The 26,554-nt window shown below is 54.3% G+C and overlaps 1 protein-coding gene across 1 annotated transcript in view; it reads right to left on the bottom strand.

Annotated features, from left to right (window-relative positions):
- The window catches only part of NUP210 (nucleoporin 210), a 103,098-nt gene that overhangs the window by 50,458 nt on the left and 26,086 nt on the right, over positions 1-26,554 (bottom strand). Inside the window, exons 5-14 of the mRNA XM_026501447.4 lie at positions 24,455-24,605; positions 22,304-22,436; positions 17,479-17,637; positions 16,841-16,909; positions 15,009-15,115; positions 13,815-13,955; positions 12,842-12,979; positions 11,714-11,869; positions 10,065-10,263; positions 4,879-5,024 (exon numbers count right to left, since the gene is read on the bottom strand). Coding sequence (XP_026357232.3) covers positions 4,879-5,024; positions 10,065-10,263; positions 11,714-11,869; positions 12,842-12,979; positions 13,815-13,955; positions 15,009-15,115; positions 16,841-16,909; positions 17,479-17,637; positions 22,304-22,436; positions 24,455-24,605 — 1,399 coding nt within the window. The remainder of the gene's footprint in view (positions 1-4,878; positions 5,025-10,064; positions 10,264-11,713; positions 11,870-12,841; positions 12,980-13,814; positions 13,956-15,008; positions 15,116-16,840; positions 16,910-17,478; positions 17,638-22,303; positions 22,437-24,454; positions 24,606-26,554) is intronic.

Here is a 26,554-nt window from a genome sequence, read left to right as displayed (position 1 = left end):
GTAATTAGCAAAAATCTAAAAGTTTGAGCACATGCTCTGAGGCGCGTCTGGAGAGAAAGGTGCACCCTTTTTAAAAAATTAATTCACTTTTTTATCGAGATAGGATTGGCATAGGACATTATATTAGTTTCAGGTGTATAGCATAACAATCTGATATTTGTATGTACAGTTGACCCCTGAACAATGGAGGGGTTCAAGCTGCTGACCCACCAAGCAGTTGAAAGTCCATGTGTAACTTCTGACTCCCCTATAAGGGGATGGAAGCAAGACTTCCAAGGATCCTTCTGATATAGGTTTAACTTTGGAACCACAGAAACAGCTTACATAGGCATTAAAACAAAATTAAAAAAAAAAAAAAAACACCAAAAAGCAAGCCCTAAAACTGAGAAGAAATGGAAACAGACCAATCTGACGGACTGATCACTGTAATGCTGCAATGACCAAGCCGCACCAGTCCCCTGCTCCTGGCCTCAATGATCCCCTAACCTCTCACGATTCCCAACATCTTTCAGAACAAGAGTTGCAAATACCTGTCACCCTGACGGCCTTGCAACCGCTGGCAGGACGGGGGTGGGGGTGTGTGGAGCTGGTTCCTAAGGTGCAATCAGCACCAGGCAAAAAAGGACGCCAGGATCGATTAGCAATGTCTGCTGTGGGCACGGATACACACAGGTGCCACGTCTGCGTCAGACTAGAGTCTGCACGGGCGGGGGCTACTTCTAGTGCAGAATGGCTCGCATGCTGGGAGTGTGGAGGCTGCTGTTAACACACATCAAGTGAGTCCTCAGTTTATTGCCTAGAACATGCAGAGTTACGTGCAGGTCCGGCTTCCCCAGGCTCTCCTCTCCTGGAACCCTTAAAGCCCTGAGTGTTCGTGCCACTCTGGGCCGAACACCCAGGCTCAGACCCCTCTGCAGGCGAGACCAGAATGTGTTGCTGCGATGTCACAAGGACTATTGGGTCAGTGTAGACTGGACTGGAGTCTCCACTGACCCACTCACCAGGGCCCCTGAACTTCTACCCAGCTTGTTCCATGTGCTCACCCCCCACAGTGGCTGGATCCCCATCCTCCAAATGCCCGAAGCCCAAAGTCCTCACAGGTAGAGACTGATGACCACTCGGCTGTCACCTGCAGCCCCGGCCCCGGAGCAGTGCCCTGGCCAGTGGCCACCTCCATATGGATGGGAGTCACCTGCGGGACAGCTTTAAGGTGCACCCACCCTCCAGGACGGGGGCAGGCGGGCAAGGTGATGACCTGCTGAGGCCTATAGGGCACAGGTCCTCTGGGTTGGGTACTTACACTAAACCCTTAGCAAAGACAGGACATCACTTGTCAATGAGAATTCTATCCTTTGAACTTGTTTTTTTTGTGTGCAATATGGACGCTTTCCTGAATTTACTCTTGGTCACCAGTTCTCCAGGCGTCCCTCCATGCACACGTGTGCCCGTGTGTACACACACACCCAGTTTCAAAAACCCGGGGCGCCCCCTCCCACAGACTCTAGCTTGCTGCGTGCCCAGGTCTTGAAACCATCCGAAGAGCCTTTTCCTGCACGTGACTGGCTAAGCATCATTAGGGCTGTGGCTTTCCCTCCTCAAGACAGCCTCATGGCCTGCGTCACTCAGGCCTCTGCTCAAACTTTCCCTCTTCGGAGACCCTCTCTGACCCCTTCAGAAAGAACCTCCTGTCCCTGGCTACCCCCTGTCCCAGCTCAACCCCCCTTCTCACTACCTGCCACCATTTTCCATATAGGCATTGATTTCTCTGTCCCCACCACTAGAATGACGTTGGTATTGGCCAGCTGTGCGACCTTAAGCAGGCTAACCTCTATAAGGTTCATCCTCCCTATCCAGTAAAATGCATACGACAAGAGCCCAAGCCTCACGGGATTACTGTGTGGATTCAAGGGACCATGAACGAAAGCCCCAAATACATGTCCAGCGCGTGCTCAATAAACGGCCCTTGCTCTCAACTGTCCTTACCATTAACTGTCATCCCCATTTTATAGACAGAACACATGAATCCCAGCAAAGTGAAACATGCCCAAGTTCACCCAGCCTGCTCCGACTCAGATGCCTTATCCTTCCCCAAGTCTCAATAATACAACCAGAAAAACTTCGCTGTGGGCAAAGCAGGTCACTGGAAACGCGGCCAAAGGGTTTATTTCCCATGACCAGCCCAGAGGGGAAGACTGTGTAAAGGCACCACGTGGCCTAGAATGAACAGCTGGAGAACGATGAAAGATCACCTTCACGTGTAATTCTCTTCCCATTCGGGCATAAAAGTGTCAGAGAACCCTGTGCCGGGAAGAAAGGTGAATAATCAATACCGCTGCTGAAGGACCCTCAGAAATCCCACGCCACTCCTCGGTGCCTGTGAAAGCGCAGATATTTGAACTGGCCGCCCCAGAGAGGAGAGGGCCCTGCACCTAGACGAGACCTCCACTCGGGGCCTTGGCATCCTGGTTTGCAGAACAAGAGCGCGAGTCTAGACATTAGGAGGCCCTTCGCTCGGACAGCCTACACTTCCGGCAGACGGCATCCACGCGCCCCCTCGCAGGGATGCTCACGCTTGGTCTAGGATCCAGAGGTGGAAGGAGAGGGGTGGGGCGGGCAGAAGTTAGGGCCCCACCGCACCTGGCTGTCCCAGAGGCTCGGGGTTGTCACATTCAGTCATACTGATGCAGCGGGAATGGAGAGCCAGGTGGGGTCCCCAGACCCAAGCACGAGGGACTCCCAGGGAGTAACCTGCACGTGGGTCGGGGGACGCCAAATCCCTGCAGCAGACGAGGAGTAACTGGCATGCTGACGGCAGAGAGAATTAGGTAGCCGGCAAACACAGCCCCTCCAAGGTCCAAACAGAGGAGGTTACATGTACATCGAGGGGCAGGGTTGAGCGGTGCCCATCTTACGTGTGGACCTGATTTTGTCCTCCCCTGACCTTCAGCAGCTGTCCAGTGCTAGGTAAGAAGAGAATATCCCACGCCTAACCCAGCATTCAAACACCTCCTTGACCCAGGAAGCCTTCACAGCCTCCTACGTCACCCGAGAGACACTATTTCTAGTGCCCTCGCCAGCCAAGCTTCCTGCAACCAGGCCCTCCTTCTACTTCTGTCTTCATCGGTGACCTGTCCCCCTTGGGGCTCTGCATTCCCTCTACCATGCTCACTGCAGTTGTCTGAGCACCCGCCTTCCCCACAGAAATCCCACCCAGGGCACAGTGTGGGATTTCTCCCTGCATCTCTATCTCCCCAGCCTGGGCTGTGTACCAACTGTGTACCTACCCAGGGATGATCTGCAGAGAAAACTGGTGAATGGACAAGCAAACAGTCATTAAGAGTTGCTTTCCCAGTTTCCATACTCCTCTCTTCTTTAGAGAAAGGACCCCATTTTGATAGGATAGGTAACTGTCCAGCTAAAATATTTCCCAGCCTCTGCTGAAGATAGGTGTGGCCAACGGATTAAGTTCTGGCCATTGGGATGCAGGTAGAAACTGTTCCTTTAAACTTCTGACAAGGTTACTAGAAGAAACTAACTCAGCTGGGAGGAGAGCTCTTTCCTCTTCTAGCTACACAGAATGCAGATGTGATGGCTGGAGCTCCAACAGCCACTTTAGACTGTAAGGCAAACTTGAGGATGAAAGCCATGTACTAGAATGATCAAAGATAGAAACCTCGATCTCTGATGACTATGGAGCCACCACACTATCCCCTTGTGAAGGTTCTCATGTGAAAGAGAAATAAACCCTCTACTGGCTAAGCCACTGTTTTGGATTTTGTTATGTGTACATAAATCTGATCTTAACCATTAATCAACAGAAAAAAGATAAAAGAAGAGATCTATATCCTTCTCCTATAATGCGTCAAGTCAGGAAACCTTGACTGGGGACATGGGAACCCAGGAGTTCAGAGGTGAAAGGCTCCATCCAACCTCACCGACCCCGCTTCTAATGAGTAAGAGGGGAAAGAAACCCGCTACCGCAAACCAAGGGGACCAGAGCTGTCCTAGAGCCTGACGCTGGGTGTCAGGGAAATGCGGCCCTGACTGGCCAGCCTGGGAGGCCCCCCAGGACAACCCTTTTGGCCTCCCCTGCAGGACAAGCCAACTCACCTTCCCTGGGCCTGTCCTCATGAGGTCCGCCATCCTGCTACAGGGCAGCTGCTATGTGAACCCTTCCCAACCACTCTGGGAGGAAGGCCTGGTTCTCTCTTATCTGCATTTTAATAACGAACCCTACTGAGCACTCCACTACCTTCCAGGCACTGTCCTAAGCCTATTTCGTTCATTAGCTCAGCTAACCCTCACCACAACCCCATGGTTCAGGTGTTGTAGTAGCCTCATTTTACAGGCAGGGAAACGGGAGGCCCAGAAAATTAAATTAGCCAATGCCACAGAGTTGGTGTCAGACCCGGACTCAAACTGGGGAGCCAGTGTCAAGCCGAGGCAGTGAGCTCCAAGTGCAGAGGCTTTAGCTGCCTCCGGCCGCAGATGGACGAAGACAGACTCACACTCCAGCTGGCTGCCTGATGGCAGGCACACAGCAGAATCCAGACCTGACCCGCGTCTCCCAGACCCAGAACCGGCACCCCGTGCCATCCTAGGGTTCCGTGGAGACCCGGCAGGATGGCTCTGGAGTGGACCAGAGGCCCTCCTGTCCTGATCCCTGCAGAGAGCATGTCATCCACACGCACGTTAGCACTCACCGTCTGCCATCGGGGAGGCTCTGCTCCTTCCACATCCTTCCTGACTTCAGACAAGAGGGAGCGGCAGCCACTCCAAAAGCTATTCTGACCAATCGGGCTTTTAATACGAATTTGCCAGAGCAAATGAACTACTCGCATCGGGGGAGGAGGCGGAGGGCAGGGACCCCGGGCTCACCCTCAGGGGCAGGTAGGCAGCGATGGTGATCCGGGCGCTCAGGTGGGTGGGGCCATGCCTGTAGCTCACGAGGAGTGTGGTGTAGCCCTGGACCTCTGCTCTCACCGTGACCCCACTGCAGTGCTCAGATCCTGGCTGCAGCCTCCCTGCAAGAAGAGAGCCAAACGGTCACCGTGAACTTGTCTTTGCCTGGAAACCATGACAGGCTGACAGCCCCTCCTTTGTCCTGGGCTTGACAGGCAATCTCATTTTTGCAACTTAAAAATTTGAAGTATAAGTCCCATACCAAAAATACACATAGCATAAGCATACAATTCACAGTGATTCCCCCCCCACACACACAAACTTAACACACCCTGTATCTAGGATCAAGAAACACGATGACCTAGATCCCTGAATCTCCCATAGATCTTTCTGGTCACTAGCCCTTCCCAAAGGAAAGCCACTGTTACTTCTCACTACCAGCTTAATTTTGCTGGCTGCCGTGTTTTTCGTTGTGTTTGTTTTTTTTTTTTTAAGATTTTATTTATTTATTTGACAGAGAGACAGCCAGCGAGAGAGGGAACACAAGCAGGGGGAGTGGGAGAGGAAGAAGCAGGCTACCAGCGGAGGAGCCTGACGTGGGGCTCGATCCCAGAACGCCGGGATCACGCCCTGAGCCGAAGGCAGACCCTTAACGACTGCGCTACCCAGGCGCCCCCACGGCTGCCGTGTTTTATACGTAGTGAATCACGAAGCGTAAACTCCTTTGCGTCCGCCCTCTTAAGCTCAATATCGGTGATGAGGGGCCTCCTTATATCTTGCACGGTGTAGACGTCTTATCCACATTTGTAGTATGACTGCACTGTGTGAACAGACAGCGGCTAAGGTCCCCCTGCTACTGCAAACATCTGGGTTGTTCGCGGCGCGGGGCTTTGACGCAGGGTGCTGCTGTGAATGGGCGTGCGTGCGTGTTTTCTGGGGCGGATGCATTCCGGCATTTCTGTCACGTGTGTCCCTAAGAGTGCGGTATGTTTGCCTCCAGTCCTTACTGCCAGGACCATGGACATGCTCGCTTTTCATCATTATTGCCAAGTACCTTCCCCCAACACGGACGCTTCAAGTCATACTGCTATGAGAAGCTACGCAGCACCCCCGCCAATACTTGGTATTTTCCACAATTTTTTAAAAAGCCATTCTAGGGGGAGGGTAGCGGTATCTTACTGTTTTCTTTCCAAACGTTTAAAAAAAATTCTACTGTGAACCCCCACATACCCATCCCCTAGATTCTACAAAGAACGTGTCTCTGTATTTCTCTTACTGCAGATCAATCCTCCCCCTACCCACCCATCCACCGATCTTACTTATCAATGCATTTGAACGTAAGTTGCAGGCATCGGCACACTTCATTCGAAATGCTTTACTTATGCATAATTATCTCCAGTTCAATATTTCTTCCTGGTTCTTTTTTTTTTTTTTTTCCTTAAGGTCAAATTTACACAAGGTGAGATGCACAGATCTCAAGTGGGCCATGCCATGAGCTCAGACAAACACACGCATCCGTGAAACCCAAACCTCTACCAAGATGCGGGACGTGACCTGCCCCCACGGTTCCCTCCTGCTCCCTCTCGGGCGATCCCCGCTCACCCCTTCCCCAGGGGCAATCACTGGGGCATTCCGATTTTTTTCCACCATCGTTTAGTTTTTCTTTTTAAATAATAGTTTCATGGAACTATAACTCAGGTACCAGAGAATCACCCATTTAGAGGGCACTCACAATTCACAGAGTTGCACAGCTATCACCCCTAATTTTAGGATATCTCATCTTCCAAAACAGAAGCCCCGCATCCATGACCCATCTCTCTCCGTGTAGACCAGGCTGCCTTGCACTGCACAGCAGTGGAGGGGCTCTTCGCGTCTGGCTGGTTTCACGCAGCATGTTTCTGAAATCTCTCTATGCTGTGCCGTGATCGAGAGTTGCTTCCTCTTTGCTGCTGAGTCTTCCACTGCCAGGCTGTTTCACAGTTGGCTCATCCGTTCACCAGCTGATGAGCTCTGGGGTTGTTTCCAGGCTGGGGCGACCAAGGAGCAGAGCCTGCTGTGCCCCACGCAGAAGTCCCTGCACCGCCAGAAAGGGCGGGCAGGCAGGCTATGGAGTCCCCGTGCAGCACCCCCGAGCTCCGGGAAACTGCAACTCTGCCCAGTGGGCCTATTTGTGTTCACAACTGCACACAGTGGAGGGGAAATGCGAGGTCTGAGTGTGGACCCTGCTGGCTGGGAGGCTGGGCAAATGCTTTTCTGGACACGGCCCTGAATACGAGCCAGGACGCCCGGTCCCCTGCATGGCTGCAAAGAGGGCGCTGGAGAACAGGGGTCCTGACGCTCGGCCGAGGGGCCTCCTGAGCATGACGCCCTCCGCCTTCTGCCCCAGCCCGCCCGGTGGGAGGGCTCCGTGCTCCCCGAGTCCCAGGCTCTCCCCATCCTGCGGCCTCCGCCCCGGCAGTGAGAGATCCACCTGCACGGACCTGCGGCCAAACTCGGAGCCTGCCGCGTCCTCTGTGGGCTCTGGCTCCCGAAATACTCTTCATGCTCCTCAGGACACTCCCAGTTTGTGCCCTCATCCTTCGGGTTCAGCTCTCATTTCCTCTAAGCAGCCTTCCCAGACACCCCCAAACTGGCTTAGGCACCCATCTTCTGCACATTTCTGCTGGGGAGTATGTTTGGGCATTTCTGCCGGGGACACCCCAGGAGTGGGACAGAAGTCCCGGCACCTGTGCTCACCCGTGGGGGCACCCCGTCCTAGGCACCGTAACTGTCTGTGGGACCACGGGTCTCACTAGGCTGTGTGGGCCATGGAGGCAACACCGCACCTCTCGTGTTTACCAGGAACCCCCAGAGCACAGCACTTACTAGGTGCGCAGTGAACAGGTTCCTGAAAAGCAGCCAAGGCCGGGAGCAGAGAAGGGGCCAGGGCGGAGCAAGAGCTGAGAGGTCACCACCCTGGGGGCTGAGCCTAGCCAAGCCCAAAGCCCTGCGCTCCACCAGACGCTCCATCAGAGGCTTCCAGTCCCTACAGCCCCAGGACTTTCTGGGGGGCTTCGATGATGACGACAAGGAGGAAATGGGACCCCAGCAGCCAACTCCAATAGGAACAGGGTGACGCCTCAAACTGACCCAGAGGGTGCAGGGGGCCCGGGGCCTCCCCTTCCTAAGAATGGGGGACCTGAGTCCCGTCACATGTCCTCTCAACCTGCACAACTTACCTGTGAAAGAGATGGAGACGGAGAGAAGGAACCCTAATGTGGGGATCCCCTCTGCCCCCAAGCACCTGTCCCATGAGTCTCCAGTGCCCCAGACAGATGTCACCCAATCTGCTGTCCCCACCTGGTCTCTAGGCTCACAGATTTCCATGATGCCAGCATCCCTCTGCCCAGACGAGGCTCCAGGTTGTACGATACATAGCTCTCATACAACCCGGACCCTACACACAGGCTTCACAAAGCCACATCAGCTCTACACTGAGGGACATTTCAAGGGCTTTGTAAGGGAAATTTTGATGCCACAGGATTTTGGTCTCGGCTGCCGTCTTCAGAACCAAACTCCTTGAAAAATGCTTCTGCACTGGGCTGAGGGACATTCATTTGTAACCGTCACAGCAAGTAAGGAGCTAGTGTCCCTGTTTTATACATGGAGAAGTCGAAGCTCAGAGAGGTTGGGCAACTTGTCCACCATCACACAGCCGATATACAGAAGAAGCAGTGCTTAGACCCATGGCTGTGGAGCTCCCAACCCTGTCCTTCATTCCCAGGACCTCCTGGGTGCAGAGCCAGCACCTGGGGCCACGGTCTGCAGATTCTCCTCCCAGACACTTGTCGGGGGGTGCCACAGGGGGAGCCATCGGCAGGCTTCTCTCTCCCTCACACTGATGTCTGCCTCCATCCTAACTGGTTGCTTCAGTGAGGACACTTAAATTTTCATAAAGCTGTTCCTCCTGGATGGTCAGAGAGGGCACAGCAGCACCATGCAAGGAAGGACACAACGTGTTTTGCTTGGTGACCTGTCGGAGACGCTGCCCCCTTCCTCTGCATAGCTTCGGGTTCACACGGCCCCACGAGTAACCACAACAGTGGAGGCACGTGAAGCCACCTGGCACCGCAGGCAATCCTACAAACACTGCTGCCGACTAAGCTTCTTAAACCCTTCACGATCGAGTGGCCACTCCTCTGCTCAACAACCGACAGTGGCTCCCTACTGCTCAGACCCTGAAGTCCAAGTCCTTTATGATTCATGATTCAGCAGTTCCCATCCAGGGCTGCTGTATGTGCCCGTGCCCCTGGACATGCCCACCTCTGGGCCCTGACCACAGAGACCCTACCCACCTGTTACTTCTGACCCCCGCCCAAACCTTCCTCCTCCCTCAGTGAACCATCAGTCCTTGGTTTTCTCTACCCACAGAGGAACCCCCTGCTGCCCCCGGCTGGCTCCCCTGGGAGGCACCATTTCTCAGGGGACAAAAGGCTTCACGGTCAGTGTCAGACCCACCCCGATCTCTATCCCATCCCCCTGTGCCCTGGTGTGACCTTGGGCAGCCAGACAGCCCCAGTCTCTTCATATGACATGTGGCCCAACCACAGCTCCACGGCTCCCCACCCCAGGCAGTCTGATGAGTCACACATACCGAGTGCTCACTCCGCACCTGGCAGGGTTGACGTCCCTTAAACTAACTGCCGCGGCCACCATCACCACCGATATCACCACTGAAACGCTGCAGGGCATGCCCAAGAGGAAAGGGCAATGTGCACGGCTTGGACTGCTTGGGGGGGGGGGGGTTCAGACCCTGCATGCCACCAAGGTGTCAGGATTCTGTTGCCAGCCAAAATCCCTACCAACAGTGTATTCTGAGCACCTACTACCTTCCAGACACCGTAATAGGCACGAGGACATGCAATTCTATTTAGGATGACACCCATTTTAGAGATGTGGAACCTGAGGTTCTGAAAGTCCAGTCACAGGACAGGTCACACAGTGGGCAAGAGCCAGATCGGACCATTGCTGATAGTGGACAAAGGGACAGGTGCCATTCCTGATGCTGTAACCCCCTGCTGCCTCAAGCCCGCCATCTAGGAATCTGGGGCAGCCCGTGTTGAGAACTTAGGCGGTCCGGCCTGATCCCCCTGTCTGCCACCTGCTCATCAGTGCTGGCTTACCTGGGAGGGGCTGGAACACGCCCTGGTTCTCCACCTCGATCACCAAGTCAAAATGGGAGCAGTCGCTCAGGGTGACCACCTCATTGGCCCCGCCAGGAATGAGGCCATTGATCCTCAGGGGCAGCTCCAAGGTCTGGCCCACACGTGCCTCCACCTGGCACGGGGCGAACTCCATGCTGCTGGGCTCAATCACGTACACCTGGAGGACAGGGGCGTGGATGGGAGTCATCAGGCTCCGGGGGGAGGAAGGGCCTGCGCCAGTATTTACTAAGCGCTGCTGGGCACTGGGCACTGAGGACACGTCAGTGAGAAGACTGAGCTTGGGAGACAAGTGTGCTGGCGACTGGAGTGAGTTCAGGGACACAGCTGTCCGGGAAGACCCCTCTGATACAGCGACGCAGGAGCTCAGACCTGAGAGGCATGTCAGAGGCAGCCACACAGAAGCGTGGGGGAAAATGACTGCAGGAAGAAGAGACAGCGTGTGCAAAGGTCCTGAGCCAGGTACCAGCTCAGCTTGCCGGAGGAATGTAAAGAAGGCCACGGGATGCAGTGAGAGGCGTCAGCACCCACAGCTAACGCTTCTATAAAACAAAATTTTCCACACTCCAGGTTCTGTTCTAAAAACGTTCCTAAAATCAATTCCTTCAGCCTGTTAAGAAGATTCTACTAGCAACCTCTACCTGATGGAGAGCCTGGCACGGGAGGTTAAGGGACTTGCCAAGCACAGTGGAGTCTGGACTGGGCAGCCTGCCCCCAGGAAGCAGGCTCTACCCTTCACACACACTGTCTCTCAAGGAACTGTCCTCAGACTTCTGGCTGAGCAGCTGGGTGGAAGGTGGCGCATTTGCTGAGATAAAGAAGGTTGGCGGGGGAGGGGAGGGAGCAAGGTGGTCATAATTTATCTGCATATTTCCACAATTATGCTGTAGCTAAGGGGTCTCAGTTACAACCTTTTTTATATGAGAATAAGATCAGTCTTTAGACAGGGGTGTGTGTGTGCGTGTGTCTGTCTATATGGATGCAAATAAAAAGGCTAGAATAACCCGTCCCTCCATCCACGTCCCAGATAATGAAAGAGCAGATTGGGATTGGACACCCCGTGTGTGCAGCTTTGACTTAGGCCCTGAATGAAGTAATAATGCAGGTTGAGGTCAGGGTCAAGAAGTCAAGAGGCTGAGGCGTGGCTGGCAGAGGCTCAGCCGCAGGTGACCACTCCCCCCACCCGGCCCCGAGGCCTTTGCTCAGTGAGTCGTATCCGCATCACTTGGGGTCAAGAGCCAGCTGTAGGGCCCCAGTACAGGGAAAGGAAAGGAGTCAGAGCCAGGTCTCGTGGAGTCCGGCACCTCCCTTTCACTGTGAATTTACCAAAACTCGGTTGCCTTCCGATTCGGAAATTCAGAACTTTCGGGTCTGAGGAGTTTTCTAGAATGACTACTTTAAGGATCTCATGTCTTCTGTGTTCTATGATCTCCCTTCCAGAAATTCCAACTACGTCCCACCCCCTGCCTGGTGGGGGAATGTCACGTCCATCCCCCTGCCCGCCACCGACACCAAGTCCAAGACTGAGGGCTGAAGTGCTTAAGCCTGAGGACTGGATGTGAGGAGGCAGCGAGAGACCATCCTGAGCCTCCGGGCCCCTGAGGTCTCACCTTCATCTCCCCGAAATGTAGCGGGTTCTGCACATCATGTGCCTGGATCACACTGAGTCCCGTATCACTGCCTGTGGTCATCACACCCTTGACAGTGACCGTGGCAACCATGTAGCTTGACGAAGACCAGCTGAAGTTCCCACTCCCACCGTGGGCCTGGAGAGGAAAACCATTAGATCAGTCCACCCGCCTGGTCTCTCTGTCTGTCCTTCTGTCTCACTCTCTAACGCGCACGGTCAGTGGTCTCCCACCCCATGGAAGGCCTATGGCATAGGCTGACATCTGGCTGGAGACCACCTCCCCGCCTCAATCTCTCCCCCCTGCCTCGTTTCTGTTCCTCATATTCTGGGGGCCTTGTGGCTGACACCTACTGACGCCCATGACAGTGGCCCCAGACCCGGGAGCACCTACAGCCTGGACCGGGAGGACCCTGGGCCAGAGTCAGGGGCAGGAAGCTGCTTCCCCGACCAGGCGCAACGCTCCCTCCCGGTACACACTCCTGCCATTCCTGGTCGTCCACCACGAAACAGAGACAGCCCGGTGGCTTCCCGGGTCAGGGGCCACCACCCCGGAGCCCAAGAGAGGCCAGGAAGGGGACACACGTACATGAACAGGCAGTGGGTCCCAGTGACAGTCATCACTGCCAGGGAGGCAGCGGGGACTGATGGGGACTCTATTGGCCACAGGGGCTCAAGCCCCCATGGGAATCAGTCCCTGCCGAGGAAGGCCAGGTGAGCATGTGAATATCAGAGACCAAGAACACTTGATAGGTGACAGAGTTAGAGATGTTTTTCCCTTGAATTTCACATTTTTCTCCAGGGATAGTTATACTACTTGTAGAAAACAATCCTTTTTTTTTAACAAAAATAAATGCAGGTGAAAGTTAAATCTGTATTCCAGGTTTTCTTTATTATGCTTTCTTTTCTGTTTTTCAGGGTTTTTTTTCTGATTACTAAAATACAATGCTGTGATAGAAACCCCAGAAAACATAAAAAGCTTAAAACTCTCCGATTTTAAATTCTCTCCAACCACTAGAAGGTAAGATTAAAAGAAAGAGGATAGGTGAAAAGCCCCAATCCCATGGAAACACCCAAAGGAATGCACCCAGATGTGGGGTGTCACGGTTACCTTTATTGTGTACTGATAGGCGCCCGTCTTTGGTTGCCACGGAAACGTCAAGATGCTCGGATAGAGGGTGATGGGGACGTGAATTTCTACCTCCTGCTGGTTCCACACAGGCACCCGCAATGTGTGGACCCCTCCGTCCTACAAGGGGGTGAGGGTGCCGCACGTCACCATGACAACCAGGTCATTAGAAGTCTTCCAGTCAAGCAGACCCCCTCCCCTCCCAGGAGATCAGGTCACAAAGAGATTCTGTGATTGTTGGGGAGCAGGAAGGAACATGCTAGATACCCTGCAGCCTTCTCTGTCTCCATGGAGACAGCTTTCCATGGCTCTGTAACAGCCACTCAAGTAAATGCTGCCTGATTTCATTCTCACGGCACCCCAGATGAGATGCTGTGGTTACCCCACTTTACAGATGGGGAAACTGAGGCATGGGCACTGCAGAACTTTGCCCAAAGCCCCCAGGGCTGAAGTGACAGACTGATAGGAATCACTGGGACAGGCTTTGTGCAGGGTAGGAAGATGAGGACATCCATGCCGATGCTCCAGTCAGTAGAAACTGCTCATACCCGGAACTGACTGGCCTTTTAAATAAAGGGGGAAAATGAAAAGACTTAAAGGACCCAAGAACTAAAATAGCCAGAGGGATGCTCACGGCTCCTGGAAACAGCATAGCTAGACCCTTGGGCCCAACACCGTTTCCCCAATAAGTTCTCCGCCCCAATCCCAGAAGGGCAGGCTCACCTTTACAGCGCTGACAAAGGGCACAGGAGGAGGGGCACCCAGTGTGAACACGGGGGACAGGGAAAGCTCAAAGCCCCCCCATCAGACACCCCCCATGAGCCCAGACAGGAGGCAACCCCCACTGTACCCACGAGAGCAGTGCATCAGGCTGAACTTGGGGCCCCCGACTCTCTGGGGCTCATGTCCAGCCTGGGAGGGCACAGGGGGCAGAGAAAGGGAGGTGCCGACTTGCCTGGTCTACCACGGAGGTGAGGGCTGCCTCAATGGCTGTCTGGCCCCTCTTTGTTGCCCTGACGTGATGGTACGACCCATTCCGGGAAGAAGTGAGCACCTCAAAGAACTCAGAAGGCAGCACAGTTTCGATGCGAATATTCTGGGAGGGAAGCAGGATGGGTGAGAGAGGTGTTTCTGGGATGAGTCAGAAAGTCAGAATGCAGGAAAGGAGCAATGTGACCCACAAAGAGCAGCCAGCAGGGCCGCGGGGCCCCTTGAGGCCCAGAGGCCTCCAAAACCAGCAGACAAGCTGGACAAGGCCCTAGAACCGGGGACTGACCCTTCTGGCCTTTGACCCCCTCCCAAGCCACGACCCTCCCTGCATGGCCCGATGAGCCAACGCTCCTGCTGTGATCACCCACGTGGCGCTCAAGGGAGCCCGAAGCCTACTGTTGTCAGCTTTCTCAGACCCTGAGGTCCCAACGAGGAAACCACCCAACACAAAAAAAAGTCATTGATATCTGTCAGAGCTTTCTTCCCCCAAAAAATGGTGGTCGACAGTCTTTGTTGAATAACACAAGGAAAGCAATGACCTGCAAAGCTGCCCAAGGGGGAACCCTGCCTCCTTCTAAAACCTCAAACGCCACTCGGAAGGTCCCGGACGTTCCGACTGACGATCCTGGAACCTCTCATGACGGATGAAAACCTGCCGAGACTCCTCTCCCTCTGCCTCTGTCTGCCGTTCTTTCTAGAGCCAGAAAGCTAACCGAGGTTGGCCTACATCACCCGGGCCTTCCGGACAGTTACAGGTATTCCCAGCCCCGCAGGGAAAGGTCAGGAGGTGCTCCCAGATCCTCCAGAGAGCAGGAAGAGACGGATTCTCAGCACCGTGAAGTCTCCAGCTAATGACAAGGGAGCAGGAAGGCAGCTGGCGGACGCTGCTGTCTCATCACCGCCTCCTTGAACCGTGCTGCCTGGAGCCCTTCTCCCCACTCGGGCCCCGCAGGGGTAGGGCTGGGGGTACAGACTCACAGGTTCACTAAGTCCTGAGAGGCCCCAGGGATGTCACAGTGCTGTCCGTTGTGGACCCGGCATCACCACCAGGAATCACTGAACTTGGCGTGCCTGCGTGGGGGCCCTGCGGCTTTGGGGGGGCCGCTCCAGAGACACATCCCACACTGACACCCCACCGGGACCCAAGACAGGCACTCACGTCTGACAGGTAGACCTTGTTGCCGGACTTGTCAAGCACTTCGATGGTGATTGCATACAGGCGGCCGGTCTCCAGCACCCACCTGTCACCGGGGTGGACTGTGAACCCTACAAAACAGGCAAGCAACAAAGCCTGACCACTCGGGCCACAGAGGCGTGCCGCTGAGGAAGAGGATGGCACCAGGCCTACCTGTAGGACCCCACAACGGCTTGCCTGCACTCCTCCAAGGAGAAAGAACAGCTGCTAATCATGGGGAGACCTAATGCCCACCATCGGCGCTGAGCCCGCAGAACCTGGGGTGAGCTCTCGGCTTCCCCAGCACCACCCTGACCACGTCCCACACTGACTGCTCCGTCCCACACTGACTGCTCCAGGGCTCATTCCAGTTTGAACCTGTCCACTGAAGGTCTAGACTCTGAATCCTCAGTAGTTGTATGAATCGAGTCCACAGTAGGTCTACACTCCAAATCCACAGTGAGTCTACATCGGAACCCGCGGCGAGTCTACATCGGAACCCGCGGCGAGTCTACATCGGACCCGCGGTGAGTCTACATCGGACCCGCGGCGAGTCTACGTCAGAATCCAGTGGGCCCACATGTGAATCCACAGTGAGTCCACATCGGAATCCACAGTGAGTCTACAGCTGAATCCACAGTAGGTCTGTCCTCTGAATCCACAGTGGGTAATGCTCTGAATCCACAGGAGGTCTTGGCTCTGAGGCCTGGCACTGTGCATTCTACCCATGTGAGTGGCCCTCCCTCAGCCTCTAGCTGTGCCCCCACACATGATGCCTTCCGGGCTGCTCGCTGACCCCCGTGAGGCCACGCACTCTCTCACCACACCCTTGCCCGAGCTGTTCCCTCTGCCAGGCTGACCTACCTACAAAGAAGCAGCTTCTGGAAAACGCCTGCCTGAACTCTCATCTCCCAGAAGGCTTTCTTCTGCACTCCCTTTGACTAAATCTTTACTGTCACCATCTGTTTATACAGCTCTCTCCCTGCAAAACCAAGCACAAGGCCCTAAGCTTCCTTCCTCCAGAACTCCAAGGCCCAGCACAGGCCAGAGAAAGGAAGGGTACCAAGAAAGCCTTTCCAAATAAATGAAGCCCCTAAGACCCACAGGGCTACCCTGCCTGGTGTTACCACATTGTCAGCTCGGGCCTGAACCAATCAGCAAGCTCACACGGCCGCTTGAACAGGAGGACCTAGGGGTTTGCTGCATGTCGGTCAAATGGTCTCTTGCCTGAACCAATTCAGTACACCCAACAGGTGCATCAACTTGGAGGAAACTCAAAGGGAGCATCACCTCTATGACCTGGGGTGACACGAGTGTCCTGGACATCTCTCAAACAGTCATCAGTTACAGCAGCTCCTGGGCCCAGGCTCTGCCCCCATGGGTCCTCCGTGACCGCAGACTCCTCCCTTCCTTTCTTGGTCAAATGCCTCCCCTTCCTCCGCACTGAGACTTTCACCAAGTGTCTCCTTGCTTTAGGGCTCCTTTGTCACTGAGCTGACCACTGGGGCCTCTGACCTCCAAAAATCCACAGCCACAGTCAGGTCTGGACAGAGTCCTGGTATAGAAACCGGGAGCAGACAGAGCCCTCCGGACTCTACCCAAACACTTCTCTCGCTCTGGCGCTGCCCGCCTACCCCGAGCTTGGCCTACCCTCTGTTTGTTTCTGTACACCAGTTCGGGAAGGACTGGGGAGCAGCCCTGGCAAGAGCTGGCCGAGCTGGCCAGGGTGAGGCATCTTCTGGGGGCTGCTGTTGCCTTTATTTATAGTTTAACTCCTGTCCATAGCATCCAAAAGAACCCATGATGGCCGAACTCACCCAGGTACCCGGGTTCGACCACATAGACGGTGCTGTTGGGTAACCTGGAAGCACCCTGCATGCGGATACCTGCATTCTTACTTAAGGAACAAGACACGAGAAGGCAAACCGAACAGCTGGCGGGATTCAGCCTGGCTTGGGTGGCTCGAGTACCGTCCTGACATCCCGTGCATGGGCGAGAGGATGAAACCCCCTAGCCTGAGGCCAAGCAGAACAAAGCCATGTTCCCGAATCAGAGGCCACACCACGCTTCTTACGCTAGCAGAGGAGAATCTGTGCAAGGGACGCTGGAGACCGCACGAACAAGGCCGGGACAGGGACAACCCACACGCCGGTGTGCAAACAGCCTTGCCCAGGCCCCTCAGAAGAGGCTGCCCGTGCCAGGGAAGGCTCCGGAGGCGAGGAGCGAGGCTCTGCTCCTGCCACCCCCCCCATCCAGAGCCTCTCCAGTGAGTCACCCACAGAGGTGAGCGATTCCGCACAGCCGTGTTGCTATTTCGGCTCTTTCTGATTTTCAGACCTTGAGGGAAAACAGGGTTATTTTTAGCCTCGCCAAGCTTTCGGGGAGAAAAACGACTCCTAAACAGCCGAGCTCCTGCACAGGGCATGCACCTGCAGGAGGGCCGGGGAAAGGATATTCCTGTGGCTCAGGACCACGCTGCTCTGTCCCAGCTGCATGGCGGTGACCATCGACGTGTCCTGGTCCAAGACGGCCACGGGCCGGCCCGCGTCTCCCTCGGGGCCCGTGATGCTGTTCTGAAGCTGGAGCTCATACTGCTCAGAAGGCATTGACAGCTCTGGCCGCCCAGAATCAAAAACAACAAAGTGGGGGAGACAAGAGCAAAGACAGGCAATGTTAGAAACCAGGACGTCCGCCCCACCCCAAATCCCTGGACCCGGCCATCAGAATGACTGCTTGATTTTTCTTTCTTTCTTTTTTTTTTTTTGCTTAGTTTCTTCCCCACTTTTTTTTAATTCCAGTATAGTTAGCATACAGTGTTATAATTTTCTCAACACTTTAAAATTTAACATTATTCTCCATGCCTGTGGACAAAACTGACACTCCCCATGAATTTTCAGCAGCAATCAGTTTTTTAGTGACTGTCATAAACTGTTTTTTTTGTTGTTGTTGTTGTTAATTAAGCACAGCCTCTGACGCCAATTGCGGGCTGCTTGCAGAATCCAGGGGTTCAGTGAATTCTGCCGCTGCACCGAGGCATCTGGGGCGGGGCTCACTGGAGCCGTGCAGCGTCTGGGGGGTTTCCGAAAAGGCGCTAACCCATGGTCTCCCACCGGGTTTGGGGAGCTCAGTCTAGGATCCGCAAAGAATGTTCTCTGCTGCTATCCTGACCATCCATCAAGGTTTCCCAGCTCGGGGTCACGTGGAAAAGAACTCAATCTGGGCCGGGAAGAAAAGCAATTTCCCCAGGAAATAAGGGACCCTACAAAACCCGCCTCTTCTGCGTCAGTCTTCCACACCCTATGGGTAGTGACCACGAACGCTTTTATACATGGCTATCTCTGACCGCAAAATCAAGAAGTGACGGGACTGTGCCTGCTGCTTTACGGGCCTGTCACCCCATATTATCCCACAACCACCCTGGACGTGGGCCCTGCCGGTGCCCACACCTACAAGATGGTTGTGCCCTGGAAATCGAGACAAGAAGCCCACTGGGTCCTCCAGCGGGAAGTGGCAGAGCTGGGATTCAAACCAAAGACAGCAGGAGGAATCATCGAACAGTACATCGAAAACTAACGATGTCCTCCTATACAGTGGCTACCTGGACATAAAAACAAAACAAACAAACAAACAGAAACAAAGAGAGCAAGAGCACTTTTACTGGACCCTCCTAGTCCTGTCCACCGACTTTCCTACCAAGCAACCTGCTCCCAGAGCCTGTGGGCATGGCCACATCCCCACCCGCCAGCAAAAGAGAGGAAGGGAGGAGCAGAGACCACAGCCCTGCTCACATTCCTCCTGGGTCCCCGCTCAGGGCCTGCCCCAGGGGGCGTCAGGGACAAGGGCCAGGAGGAATTTCAGCTAGAACATCCTTAGAATTCCTAAGAATTCCGACGGGAACTCTAAAAGGGAGGCAACTGGTCCACTTCCTGTGTTAGGGTGTCTTCTGTGTGTTCTAATAAGATCCCAAGAATCTGCCCTACAGCAGAGGGTTCTCGAAGTGTGGCCCCTGGACCATCAGTGTCACCTGCCAACTCCAAATGACTGGCCCCACCCCAGAGCTGCTAAATCAAACTCTGGGGGGTGGGCCCGGTGCTCTGAGTTTGAACAGGCCCTCTGGGTGATTCCAGTGCCCGCTGGAACTGAGAATACCTTAGCATACACACAGCCCATCTCCTTGTGCTCTAACTGCGGGAAGCGCGGCCGCACCGGGCTTCGCTTCTTGAGGATGATATGTTCAGAACACGGCAGCAGCGCATCAAGGGCCCACGCCGTAATAAGATCACGCCGTTGCGCAATGAAGCACTATCCCTTCCTGCTGTTTTATGAAGCACTAGCTTCCTCCCTTACTTAAAGTTCTCCAAACGAATAGGCCATTTTGGGAAATGAATATACTGATTCACAAAAGATCTTGCACAACAACGTAATTACAAAATCCTAAGACAATGAAAATAAGGGGCTTGTTTGAGTCTTTAAATACCTCTTATAATGCAGAACTCGCTACTTGCGAGAAGCACTGAATGCGGAGGGCTTTGCAGACGCTAAGGGTCACTGTCTATCTGTAAAAATAGGAAGGCTGTTCTTGGGACACCAGAGCAACCCATCTACCATCTGCAGAGGGTAAAGGGCCATCACCGAGGCTTCCCTTCTGTAAGCCGAGAGGCCCACGTGCTTCTAGGAGACAGGCTCTGTGACCGTCCTGACCCCTGGCTGACCCTCCGGATGTGCTTCTAATCCCCCCCACCCCAGGTAGGTTCCAGGGATGACCATGGAGCTCCTAGAGTGGTGGATCTGAGCCCAGGAGGATGGAGAGCTCACTTGCCCGCCTCTGGCTCCGGCCCCTGCTCACGCAGCCCATGTGAGCTATTTCTGAGCAGCCACGGCTCAGGGGAATGCAGAGTTCCAAGCCCCTCTGACACCTGGGTCACCGACACCAGCCTATTCAGGTGATTCTCCCAGCCTCAGTGCATTTTATTTCTGTCCCTTCCGTTCCACTCGCTCAAACTCTTTCCGACACCAATTCCCTCAGTCAGCATGGCCTGCCCACATTTTGTTCTGTCTGATAATTTGGTTACTATGCTAGTCATATCTTCAAGCAGTACAAACACCAATAGGACTGAGAACTGAGGGGAGAGACCTGTGGCCACCGCCCTTGGAAACACTGCCCTCCAGGAAACACACATCCCCCTGTGATGAGCTCCAAGGGCCCCTCTCCACCCTCTCCTGTCCCCACCTGTAAGATGTTTGCAGAGTAACCACTGAACTGGCTGCTGGGCTCTGTGCTCCAGGAGGGCAGGAATCCGGGCTGCATACGCAGCCTCCAGTAGACCACAGCACTGAGTAGGTGCTTAATAAATGGGCTTGCAAGAACGTGAGTCACCCAATAAAGGGAGGCAGACAGAAGGGAAATAAAGGTATGGAAGAAAAGAAGAAAAATTACATTTTTAAAGAAGGAAAACTGAAAAAAAAAAAAGAGAAAGAATAAACGTGGGGTTATAATTTTCTGCGTGTTAATATCCAGGTAACTGGCCTCTAACCTAGAATTCTCTAAGCCAAAGCAGGATGCCACATGAGATAGAAGCTGAAATTCATGTCCCGGTCATGCCATCAGTCCTGACTTCCCTGTCTAGTCAACTTGTTTAAAATGACAGTGATGTGAATTATATCTCAATTAAAAAAAAACAAGCCCAATCCGTCTAAAACAAATGACCAGAGTTTCCATTTTTATGACTAGTTCACGGTGGACCTTTGCTGGCTCGGTTCTCAAGGTTTCCGTCTGGAATCCACTCCACGCTTACGTCAACCAGAACCATCAATCACACAGGTGTGCTCATTTTTGGAGGAATTTTCCACCTTGCTTCCCCATTGATGAAAGGGAGGCAACATTCGTATTTCCTGCCCTGGGCTATCTTTCATGTGCCCCGACACAGTTTTCTGGGGGCCTTGGGATGTGCTATTCCTCTGGACTATGACACCAGAACTAATCCAGGGTGAGCTCTCAAGACCTCTTCATTAAATCACCCGCCCTTAACCAAGCCGACTGCCCTCCCAGGTTGGGGCGCAGCCCTCAGATCCCTGGCCAAGCGCCCCCGCCCTGCTTCCTACTCAGAAGGAGCCTATTCTCAGCTTCCATGGTCTGAGGGGCAGAGGGCTCTTCCCCACGGTAACTTCTGACCAGATCCACTGCTCCCAGGTGAGGCAGTGTCTTTCATGCCATCTATGGAACAAAACCCAAGTTTCTTGGCTACTGAAGCATCTATTCAGTTCTTACACAACACCCTGCATCACAGACAGAGGGACCCTCCAGCCTGGGGAGGCACCTGCCTGCAAAGCCCTCGGACAGATGTGTGACTCTTGACATCCTGTGCTCTGGCCATGAAACATAAGCTTTTTTTTGAAAATGATAATAATAGGAATCGTTCTTTGGAGGCTGCATGAAGAACACTCACCGTATACAATGCATCACAGGCACAGAGCACTCTAGAATTTCCAGAACAAATCCACATCCGCTAATTAATTTTGCCCTCACAGCATAGGCAGAAAGGCCGCCAGGTATCTGAAGGAGAAACTGAGCCCTAAGGGGGGGCGCAGTGGCCGGCCAAGGCTGGCCAGCAGTCTGTGGTTGACCAAGGGCATAACCTGCTCCAATGTGAAGCTCACAGCTTCTGACGTTGTCAAAACAAAGGGATGGATATACACCCAAAAGGACTGAAAGATACTTTTCAAGAATCTTGAAAAGATACTTGCACACCCATGCCCCTAGCGGCATTGTCACAATAGCCACGGCGCAGAGGCACCCCAAGCCCATCGACAGATGAATGGATAAGCATTTGACAAATATGAACATACATACACCGGACTATTATTCAGCCTTAAAAAGGAAGGAAGCTCTGACACACGCTACAACATGGACGAGCCTTGAGGGCATACGGCTAAGTGAAATAAGCCAGTCACGAAAGGATAAATACGGCAGGATTCCTCTTCTAGGAGGTCCCTAGAGACGTCAAGTTCATAGAGACGGAGAGTAGGACGGTGGCTGCCAGGGGCTGGGGGAGGACGAACGGGGAGCTAGTGCTGAATGAAAACTGAGTTTCAATTCTGGGAAGATGAAAAAGTTCCAGAGATGGATGGTGGGGATGGCTGTGCGCCAACGTGAGTACACTCAGTGCCACCAAACCACCCACTTAAAAATGGCTAAAATGGTAATTCTATGATGTGTATTTTACCACAGTAATCAAAAGGGGAGCCTCTGCCGCGACTCCCATGCTGAGTCAGCGACCCACCTGTCATCTTCCCTTGCCTGATCTTCTGCACCTTGTAGCGAATGGAGGTCCCCACCATCAGGTAGATGTCGTAAGCTGGGTTCAGAAGGATGTTCTCCAGAATCAGCAGCCTGACCTCCGCGGGGCGCACGTGCTTGGAAGAAAGAGGAGGGGAGAAAAAATGAGGTGGGGGAGGGGTGCTGGGCTGGTGCAGTCGGTTAAGTGTCTGACTCTTGATATCGGCTCAGGTCTTGATCTCAGGGTCATGAGTTTGGGCCCCACACTGGGCTCTGCACCCAGCAAGGAGCCTACTTATTAAAAAAAGAAGAAGAAAAGAAGAAAAGAAGAAAAGAAGAAGAAGAAGAAGAAGAAGAAGAAGAAGAAGAAAGAAAAGAAAAGAAAAAGTGAGGTGGGGCTGGGGAACGGGGAGCAGTGTGGGCAAGAGAAGAGAATTTTGAACTCCTCAGGATGCTTATGTGGGGACAGAGAAGTTAGGGGTCAAAAAACAAGGCAATATGCTCAGAGCCCCACACCTTCAGACCCTCGAAGCCGCAGGGGAACCCTGTGCGCTCAGTGGCCACTGAACAGTACTGAGCAAGTCACTTTACATTATGCACGTTATAGCTCAATGTACCATCATCACCGTTACACAGAAAGAAGAGTGAGGAGTGATATCCACGGATACTGTGGCCACCAGGGGCTCGGGGACTCCACCCACAAAAGCCCAAAGGCCAGGGAGCTTGGGAAGCCACGGGCAAACCTGAAAAGGGGGAGAGACGCATGTCCCTGATGAATGCTCAGCCCTCCCCTGTCTGATGCCCCCCCCCCCCCACCGCCATGCCGGGACCTCCTCATCAGGAAAAGGCATGAGAGACTTGACATGGGAGAAAGACCACCAGTCTCGAGTCCAGCGCACCCCTCGGGTTACTGAAGTCTGGGGGGGCCTGCACCTTCCCCTGCCTTTGATCTTTTGGCAACTCTTCAAGTTGGAGAAAACTCAGCAAAGAGCATGACTCATCCACAGAAATGCAAATACATTGTCTCAGGTGGAGGTGCGGTCCATTATCATCCTGTGGATACTGACCGGTCCTGCTTCTGTTCCTAAACTCTTGGGGTTCTCCTTTGCCCCAGCTGTAACATCTTACAGGTTTCCTCACTTACTAGTAAGTTACATAGCATCTTTGACTCACCCAAAGATCAAAAGCACCCTGGGCTCTGCGGTGGGAGCTTTCCAGCGAGGCAGGGCAGCCGGCCGGGCCGGATCACCAGGCAGGACAAGGGGGGGTTCCAGCTCAGGGGTGGGGCGGGCTGGGCTCGGGCCCAGAATCAAAGAGGCAAACGGTCTCCAAACATGTAACTGCAGGGTGCCACAGGGTGAACCCCTGAAATACGGCATGTCCCGTGCTTCTAAAACCCTCCAGGACCCCCGGCCTACTGGCTAAACCCCTAGACAGTGAATCAGGAGGTGTTCTCTCATCTGTCACTTTAGAAATTCAACGGCGCACGGAGTACCACACCCTCCCGCGTGAGCTCCAGGGACCAGGCAAACGAAGAGAAGATGTCACGGTTGTAGTTCAAAGGAGGCAGGGCAGACGTGTGCCCACAAGAACAGGGAAAGAACCAGGGCCTCTCCTTTCTGCTGCCCTCCCCTCCCCCCTCCGCGGTCGGGTGCTGACGAGAAACAGGTGCTAGTGGGGCCAGGCCGACCGGGGTGGGATGACGTGAGGTGAGGAGCCTTAGCCCTCCACAGATGGGACCACCAGTGGGGCTCAAAGTGGGGCCCAGGAAGAGACAGTGTGGCACATATCTGGAAGCCCCCAGTTTTTTCAGAGCCCCGAATGCTTGGATGCCTCCGTCCACTGGGCCGGGGGGAGGGGGGGGATTTGTTGAAAACCAGCGGGTTAATGAGCATCCCACTGCTCCTGGACCTCCCTCAAAAGTGACAACGGACCAACTACTTTGTGACTCTGGGGATGGTACACTCTGGTCCCCCAACTACCTCTCTCGAAAGCTGTGGCCCCCCAAACACCAAACTCAACAAACAGAAATACGGAATCACACCCCAAAGTGCCCATTTCATGAGCAGTGGAACTTCCACAGTAGCACTCCTGAGTGTGTGCCGCGTGTGGACCACCCCGGGAAGCCCCGTGCCCCCGAGCCCCGGGGCCCCACCTTGTAGACGGCCTCCTGGATACGCGCCTTGAGCTTGGAGCTCCCGGTCTTCATCCCGGACACCAGGATGGTGTCCCCCTGCTTGGCCACCTTCTCCATCTCAGAGATGTAGGAAGGAGGGATGTACGTGGACTCCAAGAACGTGAGGATTCTGGAAAAGGAATGTGTCATCAGACCTGACTGTGGAAGCAAAGACCCTGACGGATTCACTGTCTGTTGGCACCTCCCGGGAGGGGCCGGACGCTGAAGTAAGTCGTGGTGCGCTACTCGGTGCTGCTTAGGAATGTGTCCCTGAACCTTCCTACGTCAGAACTGCCCACCTCCTTGTGAAAAATGCAGAATCTTGGCCCCTGGCCCAGGCCTTTGTCCACACGAAGTCTGGCGCTGTGCCTTTATAATCTGCAGGTGGTTATGGTAGACCCTGAACTACGAGGACCACCTGCTTAGTCAAAATGCTTCACTCTCACAGGTGTGACAGGTGAGGCCCATGGAAACTAGGAAGCAGGCCTGAGAGCACACACCCAGCCGGGGTGGTGCCAGCAATGCCCTCTAGGCTCCCAGGGTTCCCTGCGACATCCTGCCCACCCCTCTGGGCCAGCTCCGGCCACTGGGAAACGGTGCTCCGTGACCCTCCCTCCAGTGTCAGGAAGAGGGGATCACATCCATTGTATCGTCCCTGGGGTTGGGCTGTGGGGAGAAGCCCCACGTCGGGAGAGCAGTAGGGATGCGGTGACCCCACAGTGTAGGCGGGAAGCAGGGCTGGCTTGAGGGACCCTTTCCCAGCAGTCTCCGTCCTGCGGCCCGTGATTTACGGGTCAGCCCGCCTTCCGCTTCAACGAGAGCAGCGCACCGGACACGCTTCCACTCTCCCCAAGATCTGCCGGCTGCTGTAGCACGCGGTGACTGATTTCCTTGTCTGGTTTTACCAGGTGTCACGTCCTGATTTTAATGAAGACCCAGGACACTCTGGTTGCAACCTGCCTTAGTGCCTTCGATTCCGCTTAGCATTCAGCTCCCGTACAGAGGGCCTGGAGCTCAGGAACACGCCGGCTGCACGGCCTGCGGCAGGGAACCAGCGTTCCCTGAACACCTAGCGTGTGTCAGGCCCAGAGAGGGGCTCCGAATACCGTGCTGACCCGCACAGCCACCCTCACGGGCAGCCGCGATAACCCCTCCCTCCGACAGAGGAAGGTGCGGACGCCCTGATGCCCGTGTTCCTTGATGGAGACGGCAGGCAGAAAGCGACCAGGCCAGGCCGGGAATCCAGACGGCAGGCAGAAAGCGACCAGGCCAGGCCGGGAATCCAGGTCTCTTTGACTGTACGGCCCAGGTTCCTGGCTTCGCGAGACACCAGAAATTCCAGAGCTCATTCAGAAGACAAACGCTGAGGGTCCCATTCCCCCCAAAGAGCTCTGACCCAAAAGGGCAACCCAGCTTGCAGTGTCAGGGCGTGAGGATGTCTGCCACGGGGACAGGCACGGGCTAAGCCGTGATGCTTCCTGAAGCCCCGAGCTGGACTTTTCAAGGTGTAAATGAAAGACCAGATTCTTAACTGCCCACAAAATACTTATTACCTGCAAGGTGGTAAGACAGTGACTTCACGGTGGGGCACCTGGGCAGACACCACCCAACCCAAGTGATGACAGTGAACGTCACCCGTGATAGACCCACAAAATCACAGTAAGAGGCAGTCAGGAGAGTGCGGCAGCTCACCTCCATGGTCCCCCTGCCAAAGACGCAAAGCTCTGAGTCTCGTCAGGAGGGAGCAGCAGATAATCCCGAAATGAGGGACAGTCCACAAAATCACTGGACTCTAATCTTCACAAGTATCACGGTCCCAAAGAAAGTCCAAAGAACTGTCCTAGGCTGACAGGGACAGGACAACAGACCGCAGGTGACTCTGGCTGGGTTTCTTGCCTCATACGGAGGCTATAGCTGGGACAGACTGGCAAGGAGTGAATGAGGTCTGATGACTGTAGGCATCAGTGTTCCTCTCCTCACTCACACTGATGACGTTGCGGAAATGCCAGAAAATGCCCTTAATGGTAGTAAATGCACATTAAAATAACTAGGGACATCAGGTCGGCTCTCAAATGGTTC

This window comes from Ursus arctos, unplaced genomic scaffold, assembly GCF_023065955.2.
Source record: "Ursus arctos isolate Adak ecotype North America unplaced genomic scaffold, UrsArc2.0 scaffold_14, whole genome shotgun sequence".
Lineage (NCBI taxonomy): Eukaryota > Metazoa > Chordata > Mammalia > Carnivora > Ursidae > Ursus > Ursus arctos.
This window is presented reverse-complemented; position numbering and strand designations above follow the sequence as displayed.